This window comes from Rhinatrema bivittatum, chromosome 2 (genome assembly GCF_901001135.1).
Source record: "Rhinatrema bivittatum chromosome 2, aRhiBiv1.1, whole genome shotgun sequence".
NCBI classification, from domain to species: domain Eukaryota; kingdom Metazoa; phylum Chordata; class Amphibia; order Gymnophiona; family Rhinatrematidae; genus Rhinatrema; species Rhinatrema bivittatum.
In genome coordinates this window covers 176555255-176573392 of record NC_042616.1, presented here as the reverse complement: position 1 = coordinate 176573392, position 18138 = coordinate 176555255, and the positions used below count along the sequence as shown (strand labels likewise).

The 18138-nt window shown below is 46.0% G+C and overlaps 1 protein-coding gene across 2 annotated transcripts in view; it reads left to right on the top strand.

The window, feature by feature from the left end:
• PDK4 (pyruvate dehydrogenase kinase 4) overlaps positions 1 to 18138 on the top strand; it is a 56000-nt gene that overhangs the window by 28956 nt on the left and 8906 nt on the right. For both annotated transcript variants that reach the window (XM_029588925.1, XM_029588926.1), the window contains 2 exons: positions 3112 to 3210; positions 9969 to 10079. In XM_029588925.1, coding sequence (XP_029444785.1) covers positions 3112 to 3210; positions 9969 to 10079 — 210 coding nt within the window. The remainder of the gene's footprint in view (positions 1 to 3111; positions 3211 to 9968; positions 10080 to 18138) is intronic.

The following is an 18138-nucleotide window of genomic DNA, read 5'->3' as shown; positions in this document are numbered from 1 at the left end:
CCAATGCATACTGAATATAGTGTAGCTACTAAAGCACACACTGCATTGTATAACCGTGGGGAGGCTCAAATGCTAATCTGGAACTAGAGGGCTAAAATCAGGACATTTTCGCCTTTCCTCTTTTTTCAGTACAGTACCTCAAAATTCTGTATAGTCCAGAAAAACTCAGGACAGTTGGCAACCCTACAGATAGAGGCAGGCAACACTGTTTTTCTGTGTGATATCACAGCCACTACTTAGGAGGTGGTGCTAGTAGCAGGAATCCAGTATTTTCTGCCTGCAGCAAATGGCAGGTGTTAGGCGCCCTGGCCCTCAGGGAGTCGGGCGATTCTCCTCACCTGCACGGGCAGGAAGCCCGCTCCAGCATCCTCCACTGCTGCCACGTCCCGGTGCATTTTGCCGCCATTGCAGCTTACTCGCAGTACCCCTGACGCTGCTACGATCCCCAGGCCCCCTAGGCGCATGCGCGCATGGACTCAATTTAAAGGGCCATCGGCGTGAAAGTTCCCCGCAGCCCGGGATGATGACGTCAGACAAGGCAGTATAAATACCCTGCCTTGCCATTTCCTCCTTGCCTCGGCAATAGGTTCAGCTCCTGGTGAGTGCGTGTTGTCTACATCCTGATCCCACGTTCCTGTGATTCTTCTGACTCCTGCTCCGGATCCTGCTGCTCCTCCTGCTCCTGCTCCAGCCCTCATCCTGTTCCAGCTCCTCCTCGTTCCTGCTCCTGTGGATTGATTTCTGGTTCCGACCCTGCTAGTCTCCTGGTTTCTGCTTGTCCGCTGCCTGCCCTGATCTTCAGCCTGGCCTCCATCTCATGTAGCCTGCTGCCTGCAACAACCCTTGGCACGTCCGACCCGTCTACCGCCTGCCGTCTGAGAGATCCACGCCTAAGTCCTGCCGACCCCTGCATCCAAGGGCTCAACCCGTGGGGAACGTGGGCTCATATAGGTGAAGGTCCTGTTGGGTTCTCTCCCTCGGAACCACCTCCCGACGACTAGGACCACCAGGGGCCTCCCCTTGGTGGTGGCGACAACCTCGTCTCGGCTCAAGGATCCACCTTCCATACAGTAGGTCTGGATTGGTGCAGATTCTAGGGTCAGGCCACTGGCTTAGGCCAGCAGTATGAGCCCATCTGTAGCTCCCAGACCCTTTCAGGCCCTGGTTGAACTTGGCGGGGCAACAGCATTGAGAAAAAAATCTCTCCCAGGGGCCCTGGGAAGATTTTTCCCCAAAATTCCCAGTCGAGTGAAGGCCTTTTGTGCCTTCACTCGACTGGGAGTGAAGGCACAAAAGGGCCCCATCGAAACCCCCAGAGGGCATTTGTCCAGTTTCTATCCCCCCAAAATCCTGTTAAGAGGGCATAGCTGGCAATTGAGGCACCTTGACCCTCTTGGGGGGATCCTGAGGATCTTATAGGCACAGAAGATCCTGGAGACACAGGGAGCTCATAGTCTCCAGAGGAGAGGGAGATTCCCCCTGGCTTGGAAGATGATGCGACCAACTGTCTCTCCTGTCGGGATGAAATTGGGCTTTTGATTGATCAGGTAGTTACTTGTCTTAGCCTGGAGTAGTTGAAGCCACAGAAGACTCCGGTGTGAGACTCCATTATTAAAGGTAAATATAAGACTGCTATCACCTTCCCACTGCATCCGGAAATGGAGGAGATGATGTTGGCAGAGTGGGAGTCCCCAGAATCAGACCTGCAGGAGGTCAGCCTCCTGCAGCAACTGTACCCCATTCCATAGACAGCGCTCCAGAAATGTTTTCATGTGCCAGTGGTGGGTGCCTTGGTTTCTGCTGTGATCAGGTGTATCGCTATTCCTGTGGAGTGGGAGGTATCCCTGAAGGAGTGTGGTCCTTAGGTTCGTTCCCTCAGACGCTTGGATGTCAGGAGACTTCTCTTGCATTACTTGGAGATTACTAATGCCTTTTGCAAGTCAGACAAGTTTGTCATTTTGGAGGTTTGTGTAAGGGGGAGGCAGCCTCCCCGCGGGATAAAGGAGATGGTGGCGTTGGCTTATGTGCTGAAGGGAAAGAATCCTCCAGAGTTAGTGCGTGCATTTCACCAGGGTTCAGTCTGCATCCTGGGCGGAGGTGTATGCGTTGGTGCCAGCCGATGTTTGCAGGACGGACACTTGGTCTTCACTACACACCTTTGTGAAGCATTATTGGCTGGACCTACTGGTGCAGGAAGTTACATCGTATGGGGCAAGCGTTCTCCAAGCAGCCCTCTCTTCCTTCTGCCCAGGTAGATGAAGCTTTGGTACTTCCCACTTGTCATGACTGGATTGGTGTAGCAGGACAAGATGGAAGAAGAAATGTCCTTACCTGTTAATTTTCTTTCCATTAGTCTTGCTACACTTGTCCAGGACCCCCGTGGGAAGCGAGACTGTATTATTTCAAAAGGTTTGTGTATTGTCTTAAGGTTGAGAGATTTCACTCTTTTCTTGTTCCTTCTTTCCGTCTGTTTCAGGTTGCATAGAAACATCTTCACAGTTTTTATATTGACATTTAATTGGGGTTTAATTGCTGGGGCTCTGGTCCGAAGCTTTGTCAGAAGGATACTGGATTCCCGCCGCCAGCATCACCTCCTAAGAAGTGGCTATGATGTCACACAGAAAAACTGTGTTATCTACCTCCATCTGCTGGTAGGAGGAAATAACCCACTTGTCGTGACTGGACTGGTGCAGCAGGACTAATGAAAAGGAAATTAACAGGTAAGGAAATTTCTCCACGTTGCTTAACCTGTGTACTTTGCTTCTTAAAAGTATGTGAAGAAAAAAAAATCTCTGTGGCACAAGCTACTGCCAGATTTTCAAAGGAAAACTCTGCAGAAAATTAGCTTGCAGGCCCATGGGGAGGTTGAAAATTGACCTCTAATAGTACTCAAAGTTGCCATCCCTGTTTGATAGATAGCAAGTTTTCCTTGCCATGTACAAATGTGTTCATTCATATACACCCTATTCAACTTGCATATTCAGGGAAACCTCTTATCTTTCAAAATCCACTTATTTTTTTAGCAAACATTTGCAAGCAGTAAAAGTATGAGATACAGATAATTGTTGTTAAATGTTTTTGACGATTCTTTTGTGGTATTTATTTCCTCAGAATTCAATGAGAGCAATAGTTGAAAGTCATGAGAATAGTCCTTCACTCCCTCCAGTTGAAGTAAATGTTGTCTTAGGAAAAGAAGATCTAACAATTAAGGTAATCATTTTTTGTCATTTTCAACAAGTGGAGAATGGAAGAAACTCTTGAAAATAGTGGTCTTTGTTTTCCTACATTAAGCATTGACTTGGGACTGGGCTAAAAACAAAAAAAAACCCCTCCATCTGTGATTGAACCACTCACAGCAAGTATTTGCCCATGGGTATGGCATACCATGTTGCAATCTCTAATCATGCTAAGGAACCCATGACATTGAGAACAATTGAGAAAATCAGCAATTAAGGTTGGATTTTGTCCTTTCTTCTCCAGTTCATTTGGGTTCTTACTGTGATTTGTATCGTCAGTCCAATAAACCTCACCCATGATTGAATGTCAGGATTATTGGGGCGATGGTGGGGGGAGGGTAGGGGGGCATGGAATTATGGTCAATTTTTTGATCCGTCTGTATTTTCAGCTAGTACTAATTGTGAATTGCTGCAGTCGATGGAGTGGCGGTTGATAAATGATTTTAAATAAATAAATAACATGAGCTGTGAAGCCAGGCGTTCCTGTTCATACCCCAGACCAGTCCAGACGCCTAGGTTTTGCCTCCCTGTCAGCAAATGGAGACAGAGAAAAGCTTCACTGACACTGCCATATAACTTAGTGTGCCACCTGTAGTCCTTCAGTATTTCTGTATCTCCAACAGATGGTAGTGGTGTAAAACCTGCAGTCTGGAGAATAAAAAGAAAAAGCAGAAAGAAGTAGATGGGTTTTTTTCCAGTTCCTCCCAGGGATCGTAGATCCTGGTGGGGCCATCCCTCCTGGTTTGAGGTGGACAAACAGGAGGTTTGTGACCCTTCTTTGTAGCTCGGATTCTGTGGGGGTGTAAATCTGGTGGTCCAGGACCCTCATCCTCCATGAGGCAGCATTGAGTCCCATTGACAGCTCTGCATTTGATCAGTCCGGCTGAGCAGAGAAGTATCTCCTTTTAATTTCTGTACCAGTGCTGGGAGAGCATTAAAGTTTTGTTAAAAAAAAAAACATAAAGAGTGTAAGTGTGGCTGCCTCGCTGTTGGTTACATTTGCAGCATTCAGTCACTGAAGATGACAATCGGTGGTGCAGAGCTGTTCACTAGCTACCTTTCTGAGGCTCAGTAAGGTGGTGTTTGAAGCAGCGTGTGGCTCCAGGCTACGTGGTAATGGCACACTACAAGACTTAACATTCTTGTGGAGAATCGCAGTCACGTCTTTCTCAAGCCATCTTGTGCACCATTTGCATTTCTGGAGGGGAAGGCACTTTGGGTGTGCCCAGCACTGCTTCCAAGCCTAAACGAGCCCTGTGGATGTTGGGGTCTAGCGCTGAGGCTTTTCCATCAGTGTGGAAACGGTAGCCATATTGAATTCTTTGGCAATGCCATCGGAGTGGGGATTCACCTACCTCCCCCGAATGCGGGGGAGGTAGTTGAATCCCCACCTCAGTTTTCTCCTGAAGTGCCCTGTACTGGGGAGGGGCAAGAAGGTTCTGGCTCCAAAGATCTCCCTCTGGACCAGAATTCTGATGAGTTGCAAGTGTTTTTTGTGGATTTTGTGCTGCTGATGCATAGGCATATTTAGCTAGGAAGGCAGCAGGGAATATGAACCCTTAGTCCCTATCTTGGTCCACTATTGATCCTCGACTGATAAAAAGACCCATGCAGGCAAAAAGAAAGTGGTCGTTGAGCATTTGACATATTTTGGGTCTCTCTTCTCATACAAGTGGTCCCGAGAGGGTTACTGAACACTCAGAGGACTTTGAAACTGTGACGGAATTTTCCCCAGGAGCAGACTCATTGCCAAATGGGGTGGACCCTGTCAAGGAACCAGAAGAGGTTCCAGTAGCCAAGGGGGATGACCCTAAGGTGGTGTAGAGAAGAGTTCTGGTCCTTGATTCTGCATGTCCTTAAGGAACTTGGAATTAAGATTTCACAAGAGGAGTCCAATCTGGAGAGGGCAGATCCCATGTTGGACAGATTGCAGGGTCCAGTGAAAGCCTTTCCCTTTCATAAGTTGGTGAGGAAGTTGGTAGATCAAGAGCGGGACACTCCTGAGTCCAGTTTAAAGGTTGGCAAAGCTATGGCAAAACTGTATCCGTTGCCGAAAGAAAGTTTGGAGCTTTTGGCACTTCCAAAAGTCCGAAGCTTTGATGTCGGTGGTAACCAAGACCACCATTCTGGTAGCGGGGTCTGCTGCATTAAGACATGTTCATTTGAAAGAAGATTTGTGAAGTCTTGGCATAAGGGCTGCGAACTGCAGTAATTTTATGCAGAGGGCATGCCTGTGCTATGTCCAGCAATTACAAGAGCAGGAGGCTTCGTTGGTGGCTGCAGCAAGTCAGGCTGAGTGATTAGAAGCGGCTTTGGTATATGGGGCAGATGACTTATATGATCTGATTACAACATCTCCCAGGATTATGATGTCTGCGGTGTCAGCCAGGAGGTTTCTGTGTTACGAAACTGGTTGGTGGATGTTTGGTCCAAATCTCAATAGGGTGCCCTCCCATTTAAGGGCAAGCTCTTGTTTGGAGAGAACTTGGAGCAGATAATGAAACAACTGGGAGAATCCAAAGAGCATAACCTACCAGAGGACAGACCAAAGGGCAGAAGTTATTTTCCCACTCGTGCACACTTTCAAAACAATAAGATTTCGCCAGAATATTCTTCGGGGTCCAGAAGCAGAGCTCAGGTAGAGCACAGTCCTGGGGACAGTCATTGTGAGGTGGACAGAAGCCATTCTGAGACAACCCTGGTCCAGGAACTGGAAGTACAAAGTCTTCACAATGAGGTGAGGACGATCCACTCTTTGGTTCCAGCCACTGGAAGGTGTTTAAGGCTTTTTTACAAAGATTGGGCCAAAATTACTACAGATCAGTAGGTCCTAAGTGTGATAAAAGTTGGCTACATTAGAATTTACTCGGCCAATACAAGAGGCTTACTTAGTTTCCCTTTGTGCTCTTCATGCCAAGTGGGTAGTTGTTCAGGACTACCTTGCGGAGTCTGGGGGATATAGAGCAGGTTCCTCTAGAGGAGCAAAGAACAGGAAGGTATTCCATTTATTTCATCGTACCAAAAAAGGAGGGCAAGTTTCAGCAATTTTGGATCCTTAACATCGACATAAGAGCTGGTGCCTTGGACGTTTGTGCATATGCTGCCTCTTCAGAGAGCTCTTCTCTCCCATAGGAATCCGTTATCGGAGGAGTTTCATCTATCCCTTCCGCTCCAGGGGGAAGGCAGAGACAGTCTTTCATGGTGGCTTATTTGTGCCAGTTTGGAGCATGGTGTGGAACTGGAGGTCCCAAATTGGGTGATAGTTACCACCGATGCCAGCCTTTCCGAATGGGGGCAGTATGTCAGGATCAGTCGGCACAGGGCCAGTGGTCAAAAAAAGAGGCTTCATCGTCTATCAATCAGTTAGAGACTAACGTGGTGCATGTCACATTGCTTGCTTTTCTGCCACAGTTACACGACCATCTGGTGCGGGTTCTATCGGACAATGCAACGACAGTGGCTTATTTCAACCGGCAGGAAGGAACCAAGAGTCAGGTGGTAGATCAGGAGGCCCAGGAGTAGGGTCTGTGGGCAGAGCAGCATTTGGAGCAGCTGGCAGCATCTCACATCACTGGGGTGCACTATATTCAGGCAGATTTTCTCAGTCGGCGGAAGCTAGACCCTAGAGAGTGGGAGCTGTCGGAGATGGCCATGCGACTTATTCACAACAAATGGTGACCAAACAGAATGCCAAAGTGTCTCGTTTTTACAGCCATCAGAGAGAACAAAGGGCAAAAGGAATTGATGCTCTGGGTCTACTGTGGCATCAAGGTATTCTTCTTTACGTCTTTCCTCCATGGCCACTGGTGGGCAAGGTGCTACGGCGGATAGAGAAACATAAGAGCAATGTGATTCTGGTGGCTCTGGAGTGGCTACATTGTCTGTGGTTCGCAGATCTGATCAACATGGCCATAGACGGGCCATTAAGGTTCGTCCATCTGTCAAATCTTTTCCAATATTTTCGGATCAGGCGGCTCACTTCTGTATTGTTGCCTGGCTTTTGAAAGGAGATGGCTAAGATGGGGGTGGGGGGAGTATTCAGAAGAAGTTATTACAACCTTATTGCAGGTGGTAATAACCTTATTACCATCCTTAGCGCATGTGAGGATTTGGAGAGTCTTTAGGTACGCGATAGAGCTCCAAGTGATTGAGGATGTTGTCTATCCACTAAGATAAATCTCGAACTATGAGACTTATGAAGTATGTGACCGATGCGTCCGAAGTTAGAAGTGATGACGTGATGGGGGATATGAGATATAATATCCCCTGAAAAATGTGGTCGTGATAGAGATCTTGGTGAATGGGAAATGACGCGGTGATGGTGATTCACACGATTAAGGAAACCCATGTGACCGATGACGTGGTGGAGTCATCAAGATAAGTCGATGTGAAGGAAGACTGTAGACGATTATGGCAAGTTATAGAAAGATAATTTTCCGACTATAAACAATTCCTGTGTGATATTAAAGGGTAGTGGTCTGGAAAATTATTCAAGTTGTTTGACTTGAAAGATGAAGACACTGCGTTACTGTGTTCTAAGAGATACAACCCGACATAAAAGGAGACTGTTGCTCCCGATGATGCAATTTCCGGGTTCGAGGTATAAAAGGATCACTCTGTGCGGTATGCCATTCCAAGAGTGGACGTGGCTCAGACGGGCCTGCGCATGATTAAGAAGAACATGAAAGCCAAGAACATAAGAATGTCAAGATTTGCAACATTCAACATTGGATGGTGTTCTTAGATGCGGATACTGAAGGAAACCCCCTGAGGCAGGACTCTGTCCGAAACACGATCGTGTCGGGAGACTAACCAAGATTGGATTGGATGAGTATCACTTTTCCTCCTGTATCTCTGAATATTGCGCTAGAAGCGAGAAGTAATAAGTGAATGCTCTATTGAGACTTTAAAGTAATAACAATTTTAACGTCTAAAAAAAAAAGATGTTGTAATTAAAGCAAGGTGACCCTATACCATATCAGAGTCTGTGTTAAAATACAGACCCTTGGAGTAAGGGGCCCACATACAGATTTGGCTAAAGAATTATAGTAGTTAAAATTGACCGGTTGCACCATTGATTGGGATTTGTGGATACACACTAAGGTAAACTGGAATACAGTGGGTTTTGGGTAAAGGGTTGTGATTAATCTGTGGTATTCCAGGAATGAAAATTAGCAGGGAAGAACCAATTTTCTATTTAGGCTGTAGTCTCATTACTGCCACTCGAAGACTGTAAGAAAGTTGTTGTAAACCTATATGCTAAGGGTAAGCTATCGGGGTCGCTGGACTGAGGCTGGTTCTTAAATGCTTTTCCTAAGCATTTTCTGATGTCTGGGTCTGCTTTTTCATATTGATAAGGGCAGGATTGCAATTGTCATAATTTTTAGCCATGAGATTTTAAAAACAAGAAGCAGCTTGATAGCTAAGATGATTTACAGTCAGTTGGCAGACAAGTCACTGTGGTTTCCTCTTACTTCACAGTTGATTTCATTTTTCACACCTTTCTGAATTGTTTTGGTTCTTAAAGAAGCACTGTCTCATTGTCATTCTTATATGCGCCTGTCCTTTTTGTCTCTGTTATTCTATATTTGTAAAATTCTTCATAAGTTGCATGTAGGGTTGCAGTTTCTCACGCTCCACTTTTGTTCTGTAAGATTTAGAGGAAGAAAATGCTGTTATGTTATACCCCAAGTAGAACTTTGTGTTCACAATCCATGGGTTTATTGAATGCACCGTCAATGAAAGAGGGTAGGTTATCTCAAACTAAATCATTAGCTTTTTCTTTTGTCACCCCAGCACAGTGGAATGATTTGCCAGTTGAGGTAGGAGGAATGAGGCTGTGAAAGACTTAAGGAAGGGGGGGTCAAAACACATCTTTTTCAAGAAGCATATGGTTTTAATGAGATGTGTAAATTTTATGTAATGTTGATGTAATATATGGATGTAGTTATATATTTGTTGATACTTATGTATTATATATGTACTTATGTGATGCCATGAACCAATATTAAATTTGGAAGTTGCAGGATATAAGTATTTTTAATTAAATAAATAAATAAATATGAAAATATTACAAATGTAATTATTTGTCCTATAAGCACAAAATGCCTTTGGACTACTCTAAATTAGTCTACTTTTATATATTGAAAAAGCTTCAGAGCACCGATATGAAACACCCACTTTTCCCTTTTGGTTGTACTTTCCCCTTTTCTATACAGGGACTCCTTCCGTAACTTCTGATGCCAGTAGTCAGGCTGGGAGAATGGACGCTGAATCAGCGTCCATTTTCCTAACCCCTGCATGTGTGCTGGTTAGGAAAACAGGACGCTGATAAATTTAGCGTCCGTTTTCTTAACCGGCGGACAGCCACCACAGCGGACCTCTTTCCAGCTTGCGCTGTCAATGAGGCGCTAGGAGCGCGCAATCGCCCCTAGCGCCTCCTCGACAACGCGAGCTCTAATTTAAATATTGCATCATGCCCCCAGGAGAGGTGCCTGGGGGCGCGTTATGAAAGCGGGCGCTGAATACACAGCGCCCGCTTTCAGCGTGAGTTTTTTTGCATCGGCCCCATAGTGTGGCATGTAGATCCCATTACAATGTTATGTGCATATCTTCTGTAAATGCCGAATGATTCTGCTCCTGGTAGACGTGTAGATAAGGAACATTTAAAAAATGACTATTTAAAATGTTTCCATGAATAAAATATTCATTTTTTGTCGTATTTTTAATCAGATATCGGACAAAGGAGGAGGTGTCCCATTGAGGAAAATAGAGCGTCTCTTCAGTTACATGTATTCTACAGCACCTACGCCAGTGATGGATAATTCTCGAAATGCCCCTTTGGTAAGCACAGAGAAATCATACCTGAATGACATATAACTGCTGCTCCATGCACGTTATTTCCATGCCTCTGTAAAGGGTAACAACTGCGGCTCTTTGCAGATTACCCCAGTTTACCCCTTTTCTTCATTTACATCCTTTAGTCATTAGGAATCCTCTTTGTTTATCTCACGCCCTTTTGAATTCCAAGACCAATCTTGCCTTCATTTTCTCTTCCGGGAGGGCATTCCATGCATTCACCACCCTTTCTGTGAAGAAATATTTCCTGACATTGTTCCTGAGTTTACCCCCTTGGAGTTTCATATCATGACCTCTGGTTCTACAGCTTTCTTTCCATCGGAAAAGGTTTGATTCTCGTGTATCATTAATTCCTTTTAGGTATTTAAAATTCTGTATCATCTCCTTTCTCTTTTCTATCATCCAGAGTATATATATTTAGCTCCTTCAGTCTAATCTCATAAGTCTTCCTGTACAGACCCCTCACCATTTTGGTTACATTTCTTTGGACTGCTTCCATCCTGTTTCTATCCTTTTATACTATAAGTTCCAACTCTTTTAAGCTCTCTTTTATTAAGTAATATCATAATTATAATATATTTATTATTATTTATTTATTGTATCTTTCCTCTTAAGAACATAAGAAAATGCCATACTGGGTCAGACCAAGGGTCCATCAAGCCCAGCATCCTGTTTCCAACAGTGGCTTTTATGATTACTTTATTGATTTTGAATACTTTGTAACCCGTTATGATGGAAAATTTCTTAATGACGGTATATAAAACCTGATAAATAAATAAATAAAATAAATCCTTTTTTGAGATATGTTTTCCAGAGCTATACTCCAGGCCTCACCAAGGAACTGTACAGGGCCATTACCCCTTCCTTTTTCCTGCAGGTTATCCCTCTATATGTAGCCCAGCATCCCTCTGGTTTTAGCCACCGCCTTGTCACATTGCTTCTCCGCCTTCAGATCATCAGACAATTATCACCCCGAGGTCTCTCTCTCGGTCTTTGCACATCAGTCTTTCGCCCCCTATCACATAACAGCGTCTTTGTATTTCTGCACTCCAAATGCATGAGTCTGCCCTTCTTGGCATTGAATTCCATCTATCAAACCTTTAACCACTGCTCAAGCTTTCTTAGATCATGTCTCATTCTCTCTACCTCTTCAGGTGTATCCATTCTGTTGCAGATCTTAGCATCATTCACAAAAAGACAAACTTTTCCTTCTAACATTTCTGCAATATCGCTTGCAAAAATATTGAACAGAACCAATCCCCTGAACCAGCAACAGTAGATCATAGGCTGATTCAAGGGGCTTCCAAGGTTACTGAAAGATCAGTGCCATAGAATGAAGGTTGACCAGATACCTAGAGCCATCCTCCTTACCTGTGCCACCCCATACATATCTCCTCCACCACAGCCATTCTGCAGCCTTGCCTGTTGGTCAAGGTTGCCAGTTAGTAACTTGTTGGTGGGGAGGGGGGGAGCGTGGGACAGCCACGAGATGCTTCCAACTGCAAAGGTAAGGGAGTGGGAGAGATGTCGTGCCTGTGGAGTACTCAAAGCACGGCAGTATGTGCAAAGTGTACGGCTCCTACCTCACCGGGAACAAAGGAAGTGGCTAATGCCCCAGTGGCATGGAAGAGGATAGAAAACTCGGAGCAAAGGGCAGTGTCATATTGGAAATGTATGGGTGATGATCCCAATGTGGAGAGATTCTCACTGGTGCTGTTGTAGCTGCGGCAGGAACAGCGACCATTTTGGAGCTGTGTGTTGCTTCAGGGACATGGGGGGCCTCCATTTTTGCCTCTGGGGATGTGCAGTTTCCTCCTTCAGTTCCCATAGCTAGCTCTTCTGAGGGGGCTCCAGTCTTCTTTCTCCTCCTGCACATCTGCTTCACAATTTTCACTAGAGTTTATGTTGCTTATGCACCAGGCCCTCTTCACTTCCTCCCCATTCTCTGGGGATTGGAGTCCAGGACCTACGTGGAATGGGACCAGGGAAGAAGTCCTCCCAGACTGACAGTTTGGTAGTTTTTCCCAGAGGGAGGATTTGGGGGACGGTGAGATTTTCATGAGGGAAGATCAAGAATCCTCAGTGATTCGTCTCTTTAGGAAGGAAGAGCTGCTGTTCCTGATTGTTCAAGCCCTGGAAGTCTTGGGCATGGAAGAGGCGAGCAAGGCAACAGGGAATCCTATAATGGTACGCATGAGGAAGCCTATGAGAGCCTTTCCCCTTACATCAGGTGATCAAGGAGTTGGGTCTCTCCAAAGTGAGATTCCCTGGACTCAACCTTAGAATCGGAAAAGCTATGGTGAAGCTTTATGCATTACAGGCAGAACAAAGAGAGAAGCTGAAAGTCCTGCAATTCGATACACTGGTATCCACGGTCACGAGGAAGAACACTATTTCTGCCAAAGGTGCACAGTGCTCAAGAATAATGAGGATCAAAATAGCGAGTCTTGGTTCAGCCCTGCAGGCAGCAACCTGCAGTGGCTATGCTGCCAGCTTATGCCTGCACTGGACTCAGCCACTTCAGGATGGACATCAGGGAGTCTGCAGATCATGAGAAAGTGGTGCATCTAGAAATGGCAACGAATCTTTGTGTCAGGTATGATACCGGTACGATAAGACCTCGTCTTGAGTATCGGTATAGTAAAAGAAGTTAAATAGTAAAAGAAGTTAAATAAATGTTAGCAAGGCAAAGAGACTCAAGAGACTACTATGGTTCACCCGAGAAATGGGAGACAAAAGTAAGAGCAAAAATTGCATTCAGAAAATAGAAAATAGAAAAAAGACACAGAAAGGTAGGAGGATGAGCAGTATTAAGAGGAGAAAAAAATGAAGTCAGGAAGGGGTTCTGAACATACCCAGATCAGTCCAGACAAGTGGGTTTATTCATCCCTACCAGCAGATGGAGGCAGAGGACAAAACTTTGGGCACTGCTACAAATCTGAGAGTGCCACCTGCAGTCCCTCAGTATTTCTCTGCCTCCAGCAGACGGTAGAGGTGTTTACCTGCAGTCTCGACTGATCTGGTGTTTGGAAGATTTCTGCTCCCCGAGGTGCCAGGTTCCCGTTTGAGGGCCATCCCTCCGGTTGAGCCAGGCAAATGGGGGGTTGGATACCCCTGGCAGTTTTTAGCCCGCTACCCCAGGACCACTGATAGCCAGGGGACTGGTTCCCTCAGTGGGTCCCGAAGTCCTCCTCCGCCTGCCCCTTTGGGGCTCTTTTTCTTTCCTGGGTTTTCTTGCTGCTGGGGTTCTTTAAAAAAAAAAAGGGAAAGGTAGGAGGCTCAGCAGCAGCAACAGCTCAGGCTGAGTGCCTAGGCTGTCTGTCAGGTGGCCTGTTTGGCAGGATCGTCGAGGGTCGGCCCTGGAGGATCCGGGCTATGCAGGATGCGGAGGATCGACCTCTGCTGCCTCAGGAGGGTGCCTCCAGCTGGGGGAAAATGCCCCTACTTTTGTGGTTTTTGCAGTAGTCACCCCGCGTGCGTTTCCTATGGCGTCAACGCTTCAGCTTCATGCTGTGGGAACTTTGCAGCGGCGCACCCTCTAGCTTCTGCTCCACGGCGGCTGCATGGTGCGCCCCTCCCCCCTCATGAATCCAGCGCACAGATGTTTTTTCAGGTAGGATGACGGATAGGCCGTTGGAGGTCTGCCGGGCCTGCGGAGTCTGGTCCGCCTATCTCAACCCTTCTCCCTTTGCACGGAGTGTGCAGGGGGTGGGGGAGGGTGCTTCAGCATCTGGGCCAGATCCTGATAGTCCGGAAGGGCCCTCGGGGGACCAGAGGGGCTTCTCGCCTGATTTTGTCCTTTTTCTCCATGAGGTTTTCCTGGCTAGGGAAACCGGGAAGAGGCGTGTTAAGGTCAGTCCTTCAGAACACTAAGAGACTGAGGGGTGACCCATCGAGGGCTGCGGGATTACGGGGGCAGCCTCGGGGTCCCTGTTCAGCACGCCTGGGTTCAGATACCAGGGATTCGGAGGATTTGGATAACCCTCAGGATGAGGGTGGCTTGTCTCCGGTGGGGGACCTGGATGCTGGCCCGGATTGGGGGCATCACCAGGATCTGGATGACCCTAAGGATGATCGGGGGGCCTTTGAGGGGCCCGAAGCTGAGGGCAACAACCTACGCATGGTCTGCCTGTTCAAGAGGGAGGAGTTGAGACCCCTTATCCCCCAGGTGCTGGCAGAATTGGGGGTTAAGCTCTCCTGGAGGAATCGGATAATGAGGGGGTTAATCCATTGTTGGACGGGCTGCGGAAACCCCCCAGCGCCTTCCCCATTTGTAAGTAGATCCAGGAGTGAGACTTCCCAGACTCCAGCTTGAAAGTGGGGAGAGCAATGGCTCTCCCTACAGGATCATTTGGATTCCCTCAAAATCCCGAAGGTGGATGCCGCTGTATCAGCAGTCACCAAGAAAACCACAATTCCGGTCACCGGGGCAGCTGCTCTGAAGGACCTGCAGGATCGGAAGCTGGAAGTACAGCTTAAACGGGCTCCAAGTGGCAGTCTGTGCCAGTCTGATGCAGCGCGCTGTTTTATGTTGGATCCAGAAGCCTCAGGAACAGTCTTCCGCAGGGATGCTGTCGCCACTCTAAGCAGCCTGCCTCGAGGCGGAGGTTGCATATGTGGCCGATGCCTTATATGACTTCATGCGGACTACAGCACGTAGCATGGTTTTGGTGGTGATGCTGAGACGACTGTTGTGGCTGCGCAGTTGGTCGGCGGATCTCTCATCCAAGTTGCAGCTGTGTAACCTTCCCTTTAAGGACAAGCTTTTGTTCGGGTAGGACCTTGATCAACTCATGAAGTCTCTGGGAGAGACCAGGGGCAACAGGCTGCTGGAGGATAAGAAGGTAGCGTGGAAGCCCTTTTCCTCTCAACCCTGTTTTCGAGAGGCAAGACGTTTTCGCCCTGGCAGATCTGCTGGATCTTCCACGTCACAACAGCCCTCAGGGAGACAGCAGTCCTTTCAAGGTCTAGGAAAGTCTTCTAGAGGCAGGTCCGTCCAGGGAGCGGGCGGACTCAAGTCTTCCCAATGAAGTCAGGCAAGTCCACTCCTTGGATTTGGCAATCGGGGACAGACTGTCCCGGTTTTATGAGGAGTGGACCAAGATCACCTCCGACCAGTGGGTGCTAGAGGTCGTCGGGGAAGGCTACGTCTGAGAGAGAGAGAGAACGAACATTGTACACATCTCATCCTCATGCCGAAGGATGTCAAATCTTCACAAGAGTGTACTGCTCTGTTCGTACGTCTCTCACTCTGCATGTCAAAGCGGCCCCCTAACTCCTACACTACTACCTAAACCTCCAGTTACTAGGTGGGCCTGCTATAGAGATATAAATAGCTAACTACTAGAAGGGCCTTATAGCTAGTCTTTCGCTCTCTCGCTTCTGCTCCCCCCAGTGGTTGCAGGTACAAACTGCAATATTTGTGGTATTAGCACTAAGTGCAAAAAAGTTATCGCAGTCTGTGGTAATACCTATGCGAAGCGCTAAGATAGCACACATTCAGGCCGATACAGTACAGTGCGCTCCGGCGGAGCACACTGTTAACCCGCGATTGAACGCGCGTTTTCGACTCGCTAGCTTTTCCCCTTATTCACTAAGGGGTAATAGCGCATCGAAAACGCGCGTCCAAACCCCCCCCCCCCGAACCTAATAGCACCCGCAACATGCAAATGCATGTTGATGGCCCTATTAGGCATTCCTGCGCGATTCAGAAAGCAAAAAAAAAAATTGAAATAGGCTTGCGGGTTGAAAACCGGACGCTCAATTTTGCTGGCATCCAGTTTCCGAACCTGTGGCTGTCAGCGGGCTCGAGAACTGCCGGCAAAATTGAGCGTCGGCTGTCAAACCCGCTGACAGCCGCCGCTCCTGTCCGAAAAGGGGCGCTAGGGACGCGCTAGTGTCCCTAGCGCCTCTTTTTACCACTGGCCCTAATTTAAATAAATTAATTTACTGTATCGTGCGCGAGTGTCCTGTGCGTGCACCGGGAGAGTGGGCGCTCTCCCGCAATTTTTACTGTATCGGCCCATTTGTGATAAATAGGCTATCATCATAAAACACGCCCCTCTTCCTTTCGCATGCGATAGTTTGATGAATCTAGCCCTAAGTTTGAAATTTGCACCGTAAATTTCTATCCACTATCCAGGTATCTGCCAGAAACGTGTCACGGATCAAAAAATCTTTCCTATTCATTGACTGAGCATTAAACAATTTAATCCTCAGGACAGTGGGAGCCGCAGTCAAATCTGTAATTTAAAAAGTCCTGGGATAGGAGACAAAGTCCTATTGTGGATTGATAACTGTTTGAAAGACACGAAACAAAGAGTAAATGGTCAGTTTTCTAAATACAAAAAAGGTCATTAGCGGATTGCCAAATGGCTTTGTTCTGGGATCTGTACTACTCATAAATGATCAAGAAAAGGGAACAGGTGTCCATATTTGCAGATGACACAAAATTATTTCAAAGTTGTTAAAACAGCAGTGGACTGTGAGAAAATGCAGAAGGACTTTGAGACTAGGAGACTGGTCAATGACAGATGAAATTTAGCGTGGACAAATGCAAAGTGATGCACATAGGGAAAAGTAATCCCTAATATAGCTGGATTCTGTATTCGGAGTCCTCCCCAAAAAAAGAGCTTGGAATCCTTGCATACAATCAGTAGAAATCCTCAGCACTGTATGCAGTGGCAATCAAAAAAGCATATAAGATATTAAGAATGATCCAAAAAGGATTGGAGAATAAAATGGAAAATATCATATTGCCTCTGTATCGAGCCATAGTTCAACTGTACCTTGAGTATTGTGTACAGATTCAGGGATGGATTTTGCCACCCCTAGGTACTTCTGATGCTTTCCCTCCACCTCCACCCCAACCCCCACCTCCTGCATTATTGTTTTGAACTATTTTCATGTAATCCGCTTAGCCTGATCCATTGTTATAAGAGGAATAAAAACATTTTAAATAAATAAATAATTTTAGATTGGTTGCTGTATCACCTGATTTCTTAGCAGAGACCTCCCTTTCTGCACATTGATTATTAGAAATTTCTGTATCTTCTGGAAGATACCTTACCACCATCAACTCCCACCCTTTGATTATTGGGGAGGTCTTCCCTACATGTTATGTTCACATTTATGTTCGTGTAATTTCCTCCCTATTTGTTCAGTTTCTGTCCCTTATATTTAGCCAGTTAATTGATTTGTTACTTCTTTCTCTCCACTCAAATTATTACTACAACATTAACCATACTTCCTCCTCAAAATTTCACTCTTTTCATCTATGCCTAATCAACGTAGACTGTAAAATAACGTCATTCTTTTATAATCAATTTGTTGTTCTATATAAGCACCTTGTTGTTCCATGTTCCTTGTAAAAGCATCACCTACTATTATGGTGATGCTCTCTAAGTTTCATGTAAACCAATACGGATATCGGTATATAAAAAAAATGCTAAATAAATAAATAAATGTTGCCTGTGTTACTGTTACCTTATCCTTCTAACTTGCCCTGTAATTGCCCCTCTCTCTGTACCCAAATGTATCTCATATCTTTTCTTGTAATCTGCCTTGTGCTTTCCGTAAAAAAAGGCAGAATATCAAATAGTAACACAGTACATGGCAACAGATAAAAATCCAAATGGTCCATCCAGCCTACACAGCAAGTTGTTTAATAAAATGAATAAATAAATAAAGATGCAGTATGGTTTTCTTATAAATTTGTGTTTAATGGACTGACTGATGTTTTGATTGCCACTGACTAACTTATGGTACAGAATATGGTACATGTTTATGTCTGAGTGCAGAGCACTGTGCTGTCAAAGCTCACTAAGCACTATGTTATATGATACCAACACTTTATTCAATAGCAAGTGAAATTAAATGTTTTTATTTTTTATTTTTGATAAAAACCTCTATGCTGGATTGTTTATAGCTGTGTGCAAGGGAGCTTTGCTTCACCTTATTCTTTCTATAAGTCTTATCTCTGTCATAAGAATAGCCACTAATTAGTAAAAGCTTGTTCTGTGTTTTCATGTTTGAATTTATGCAG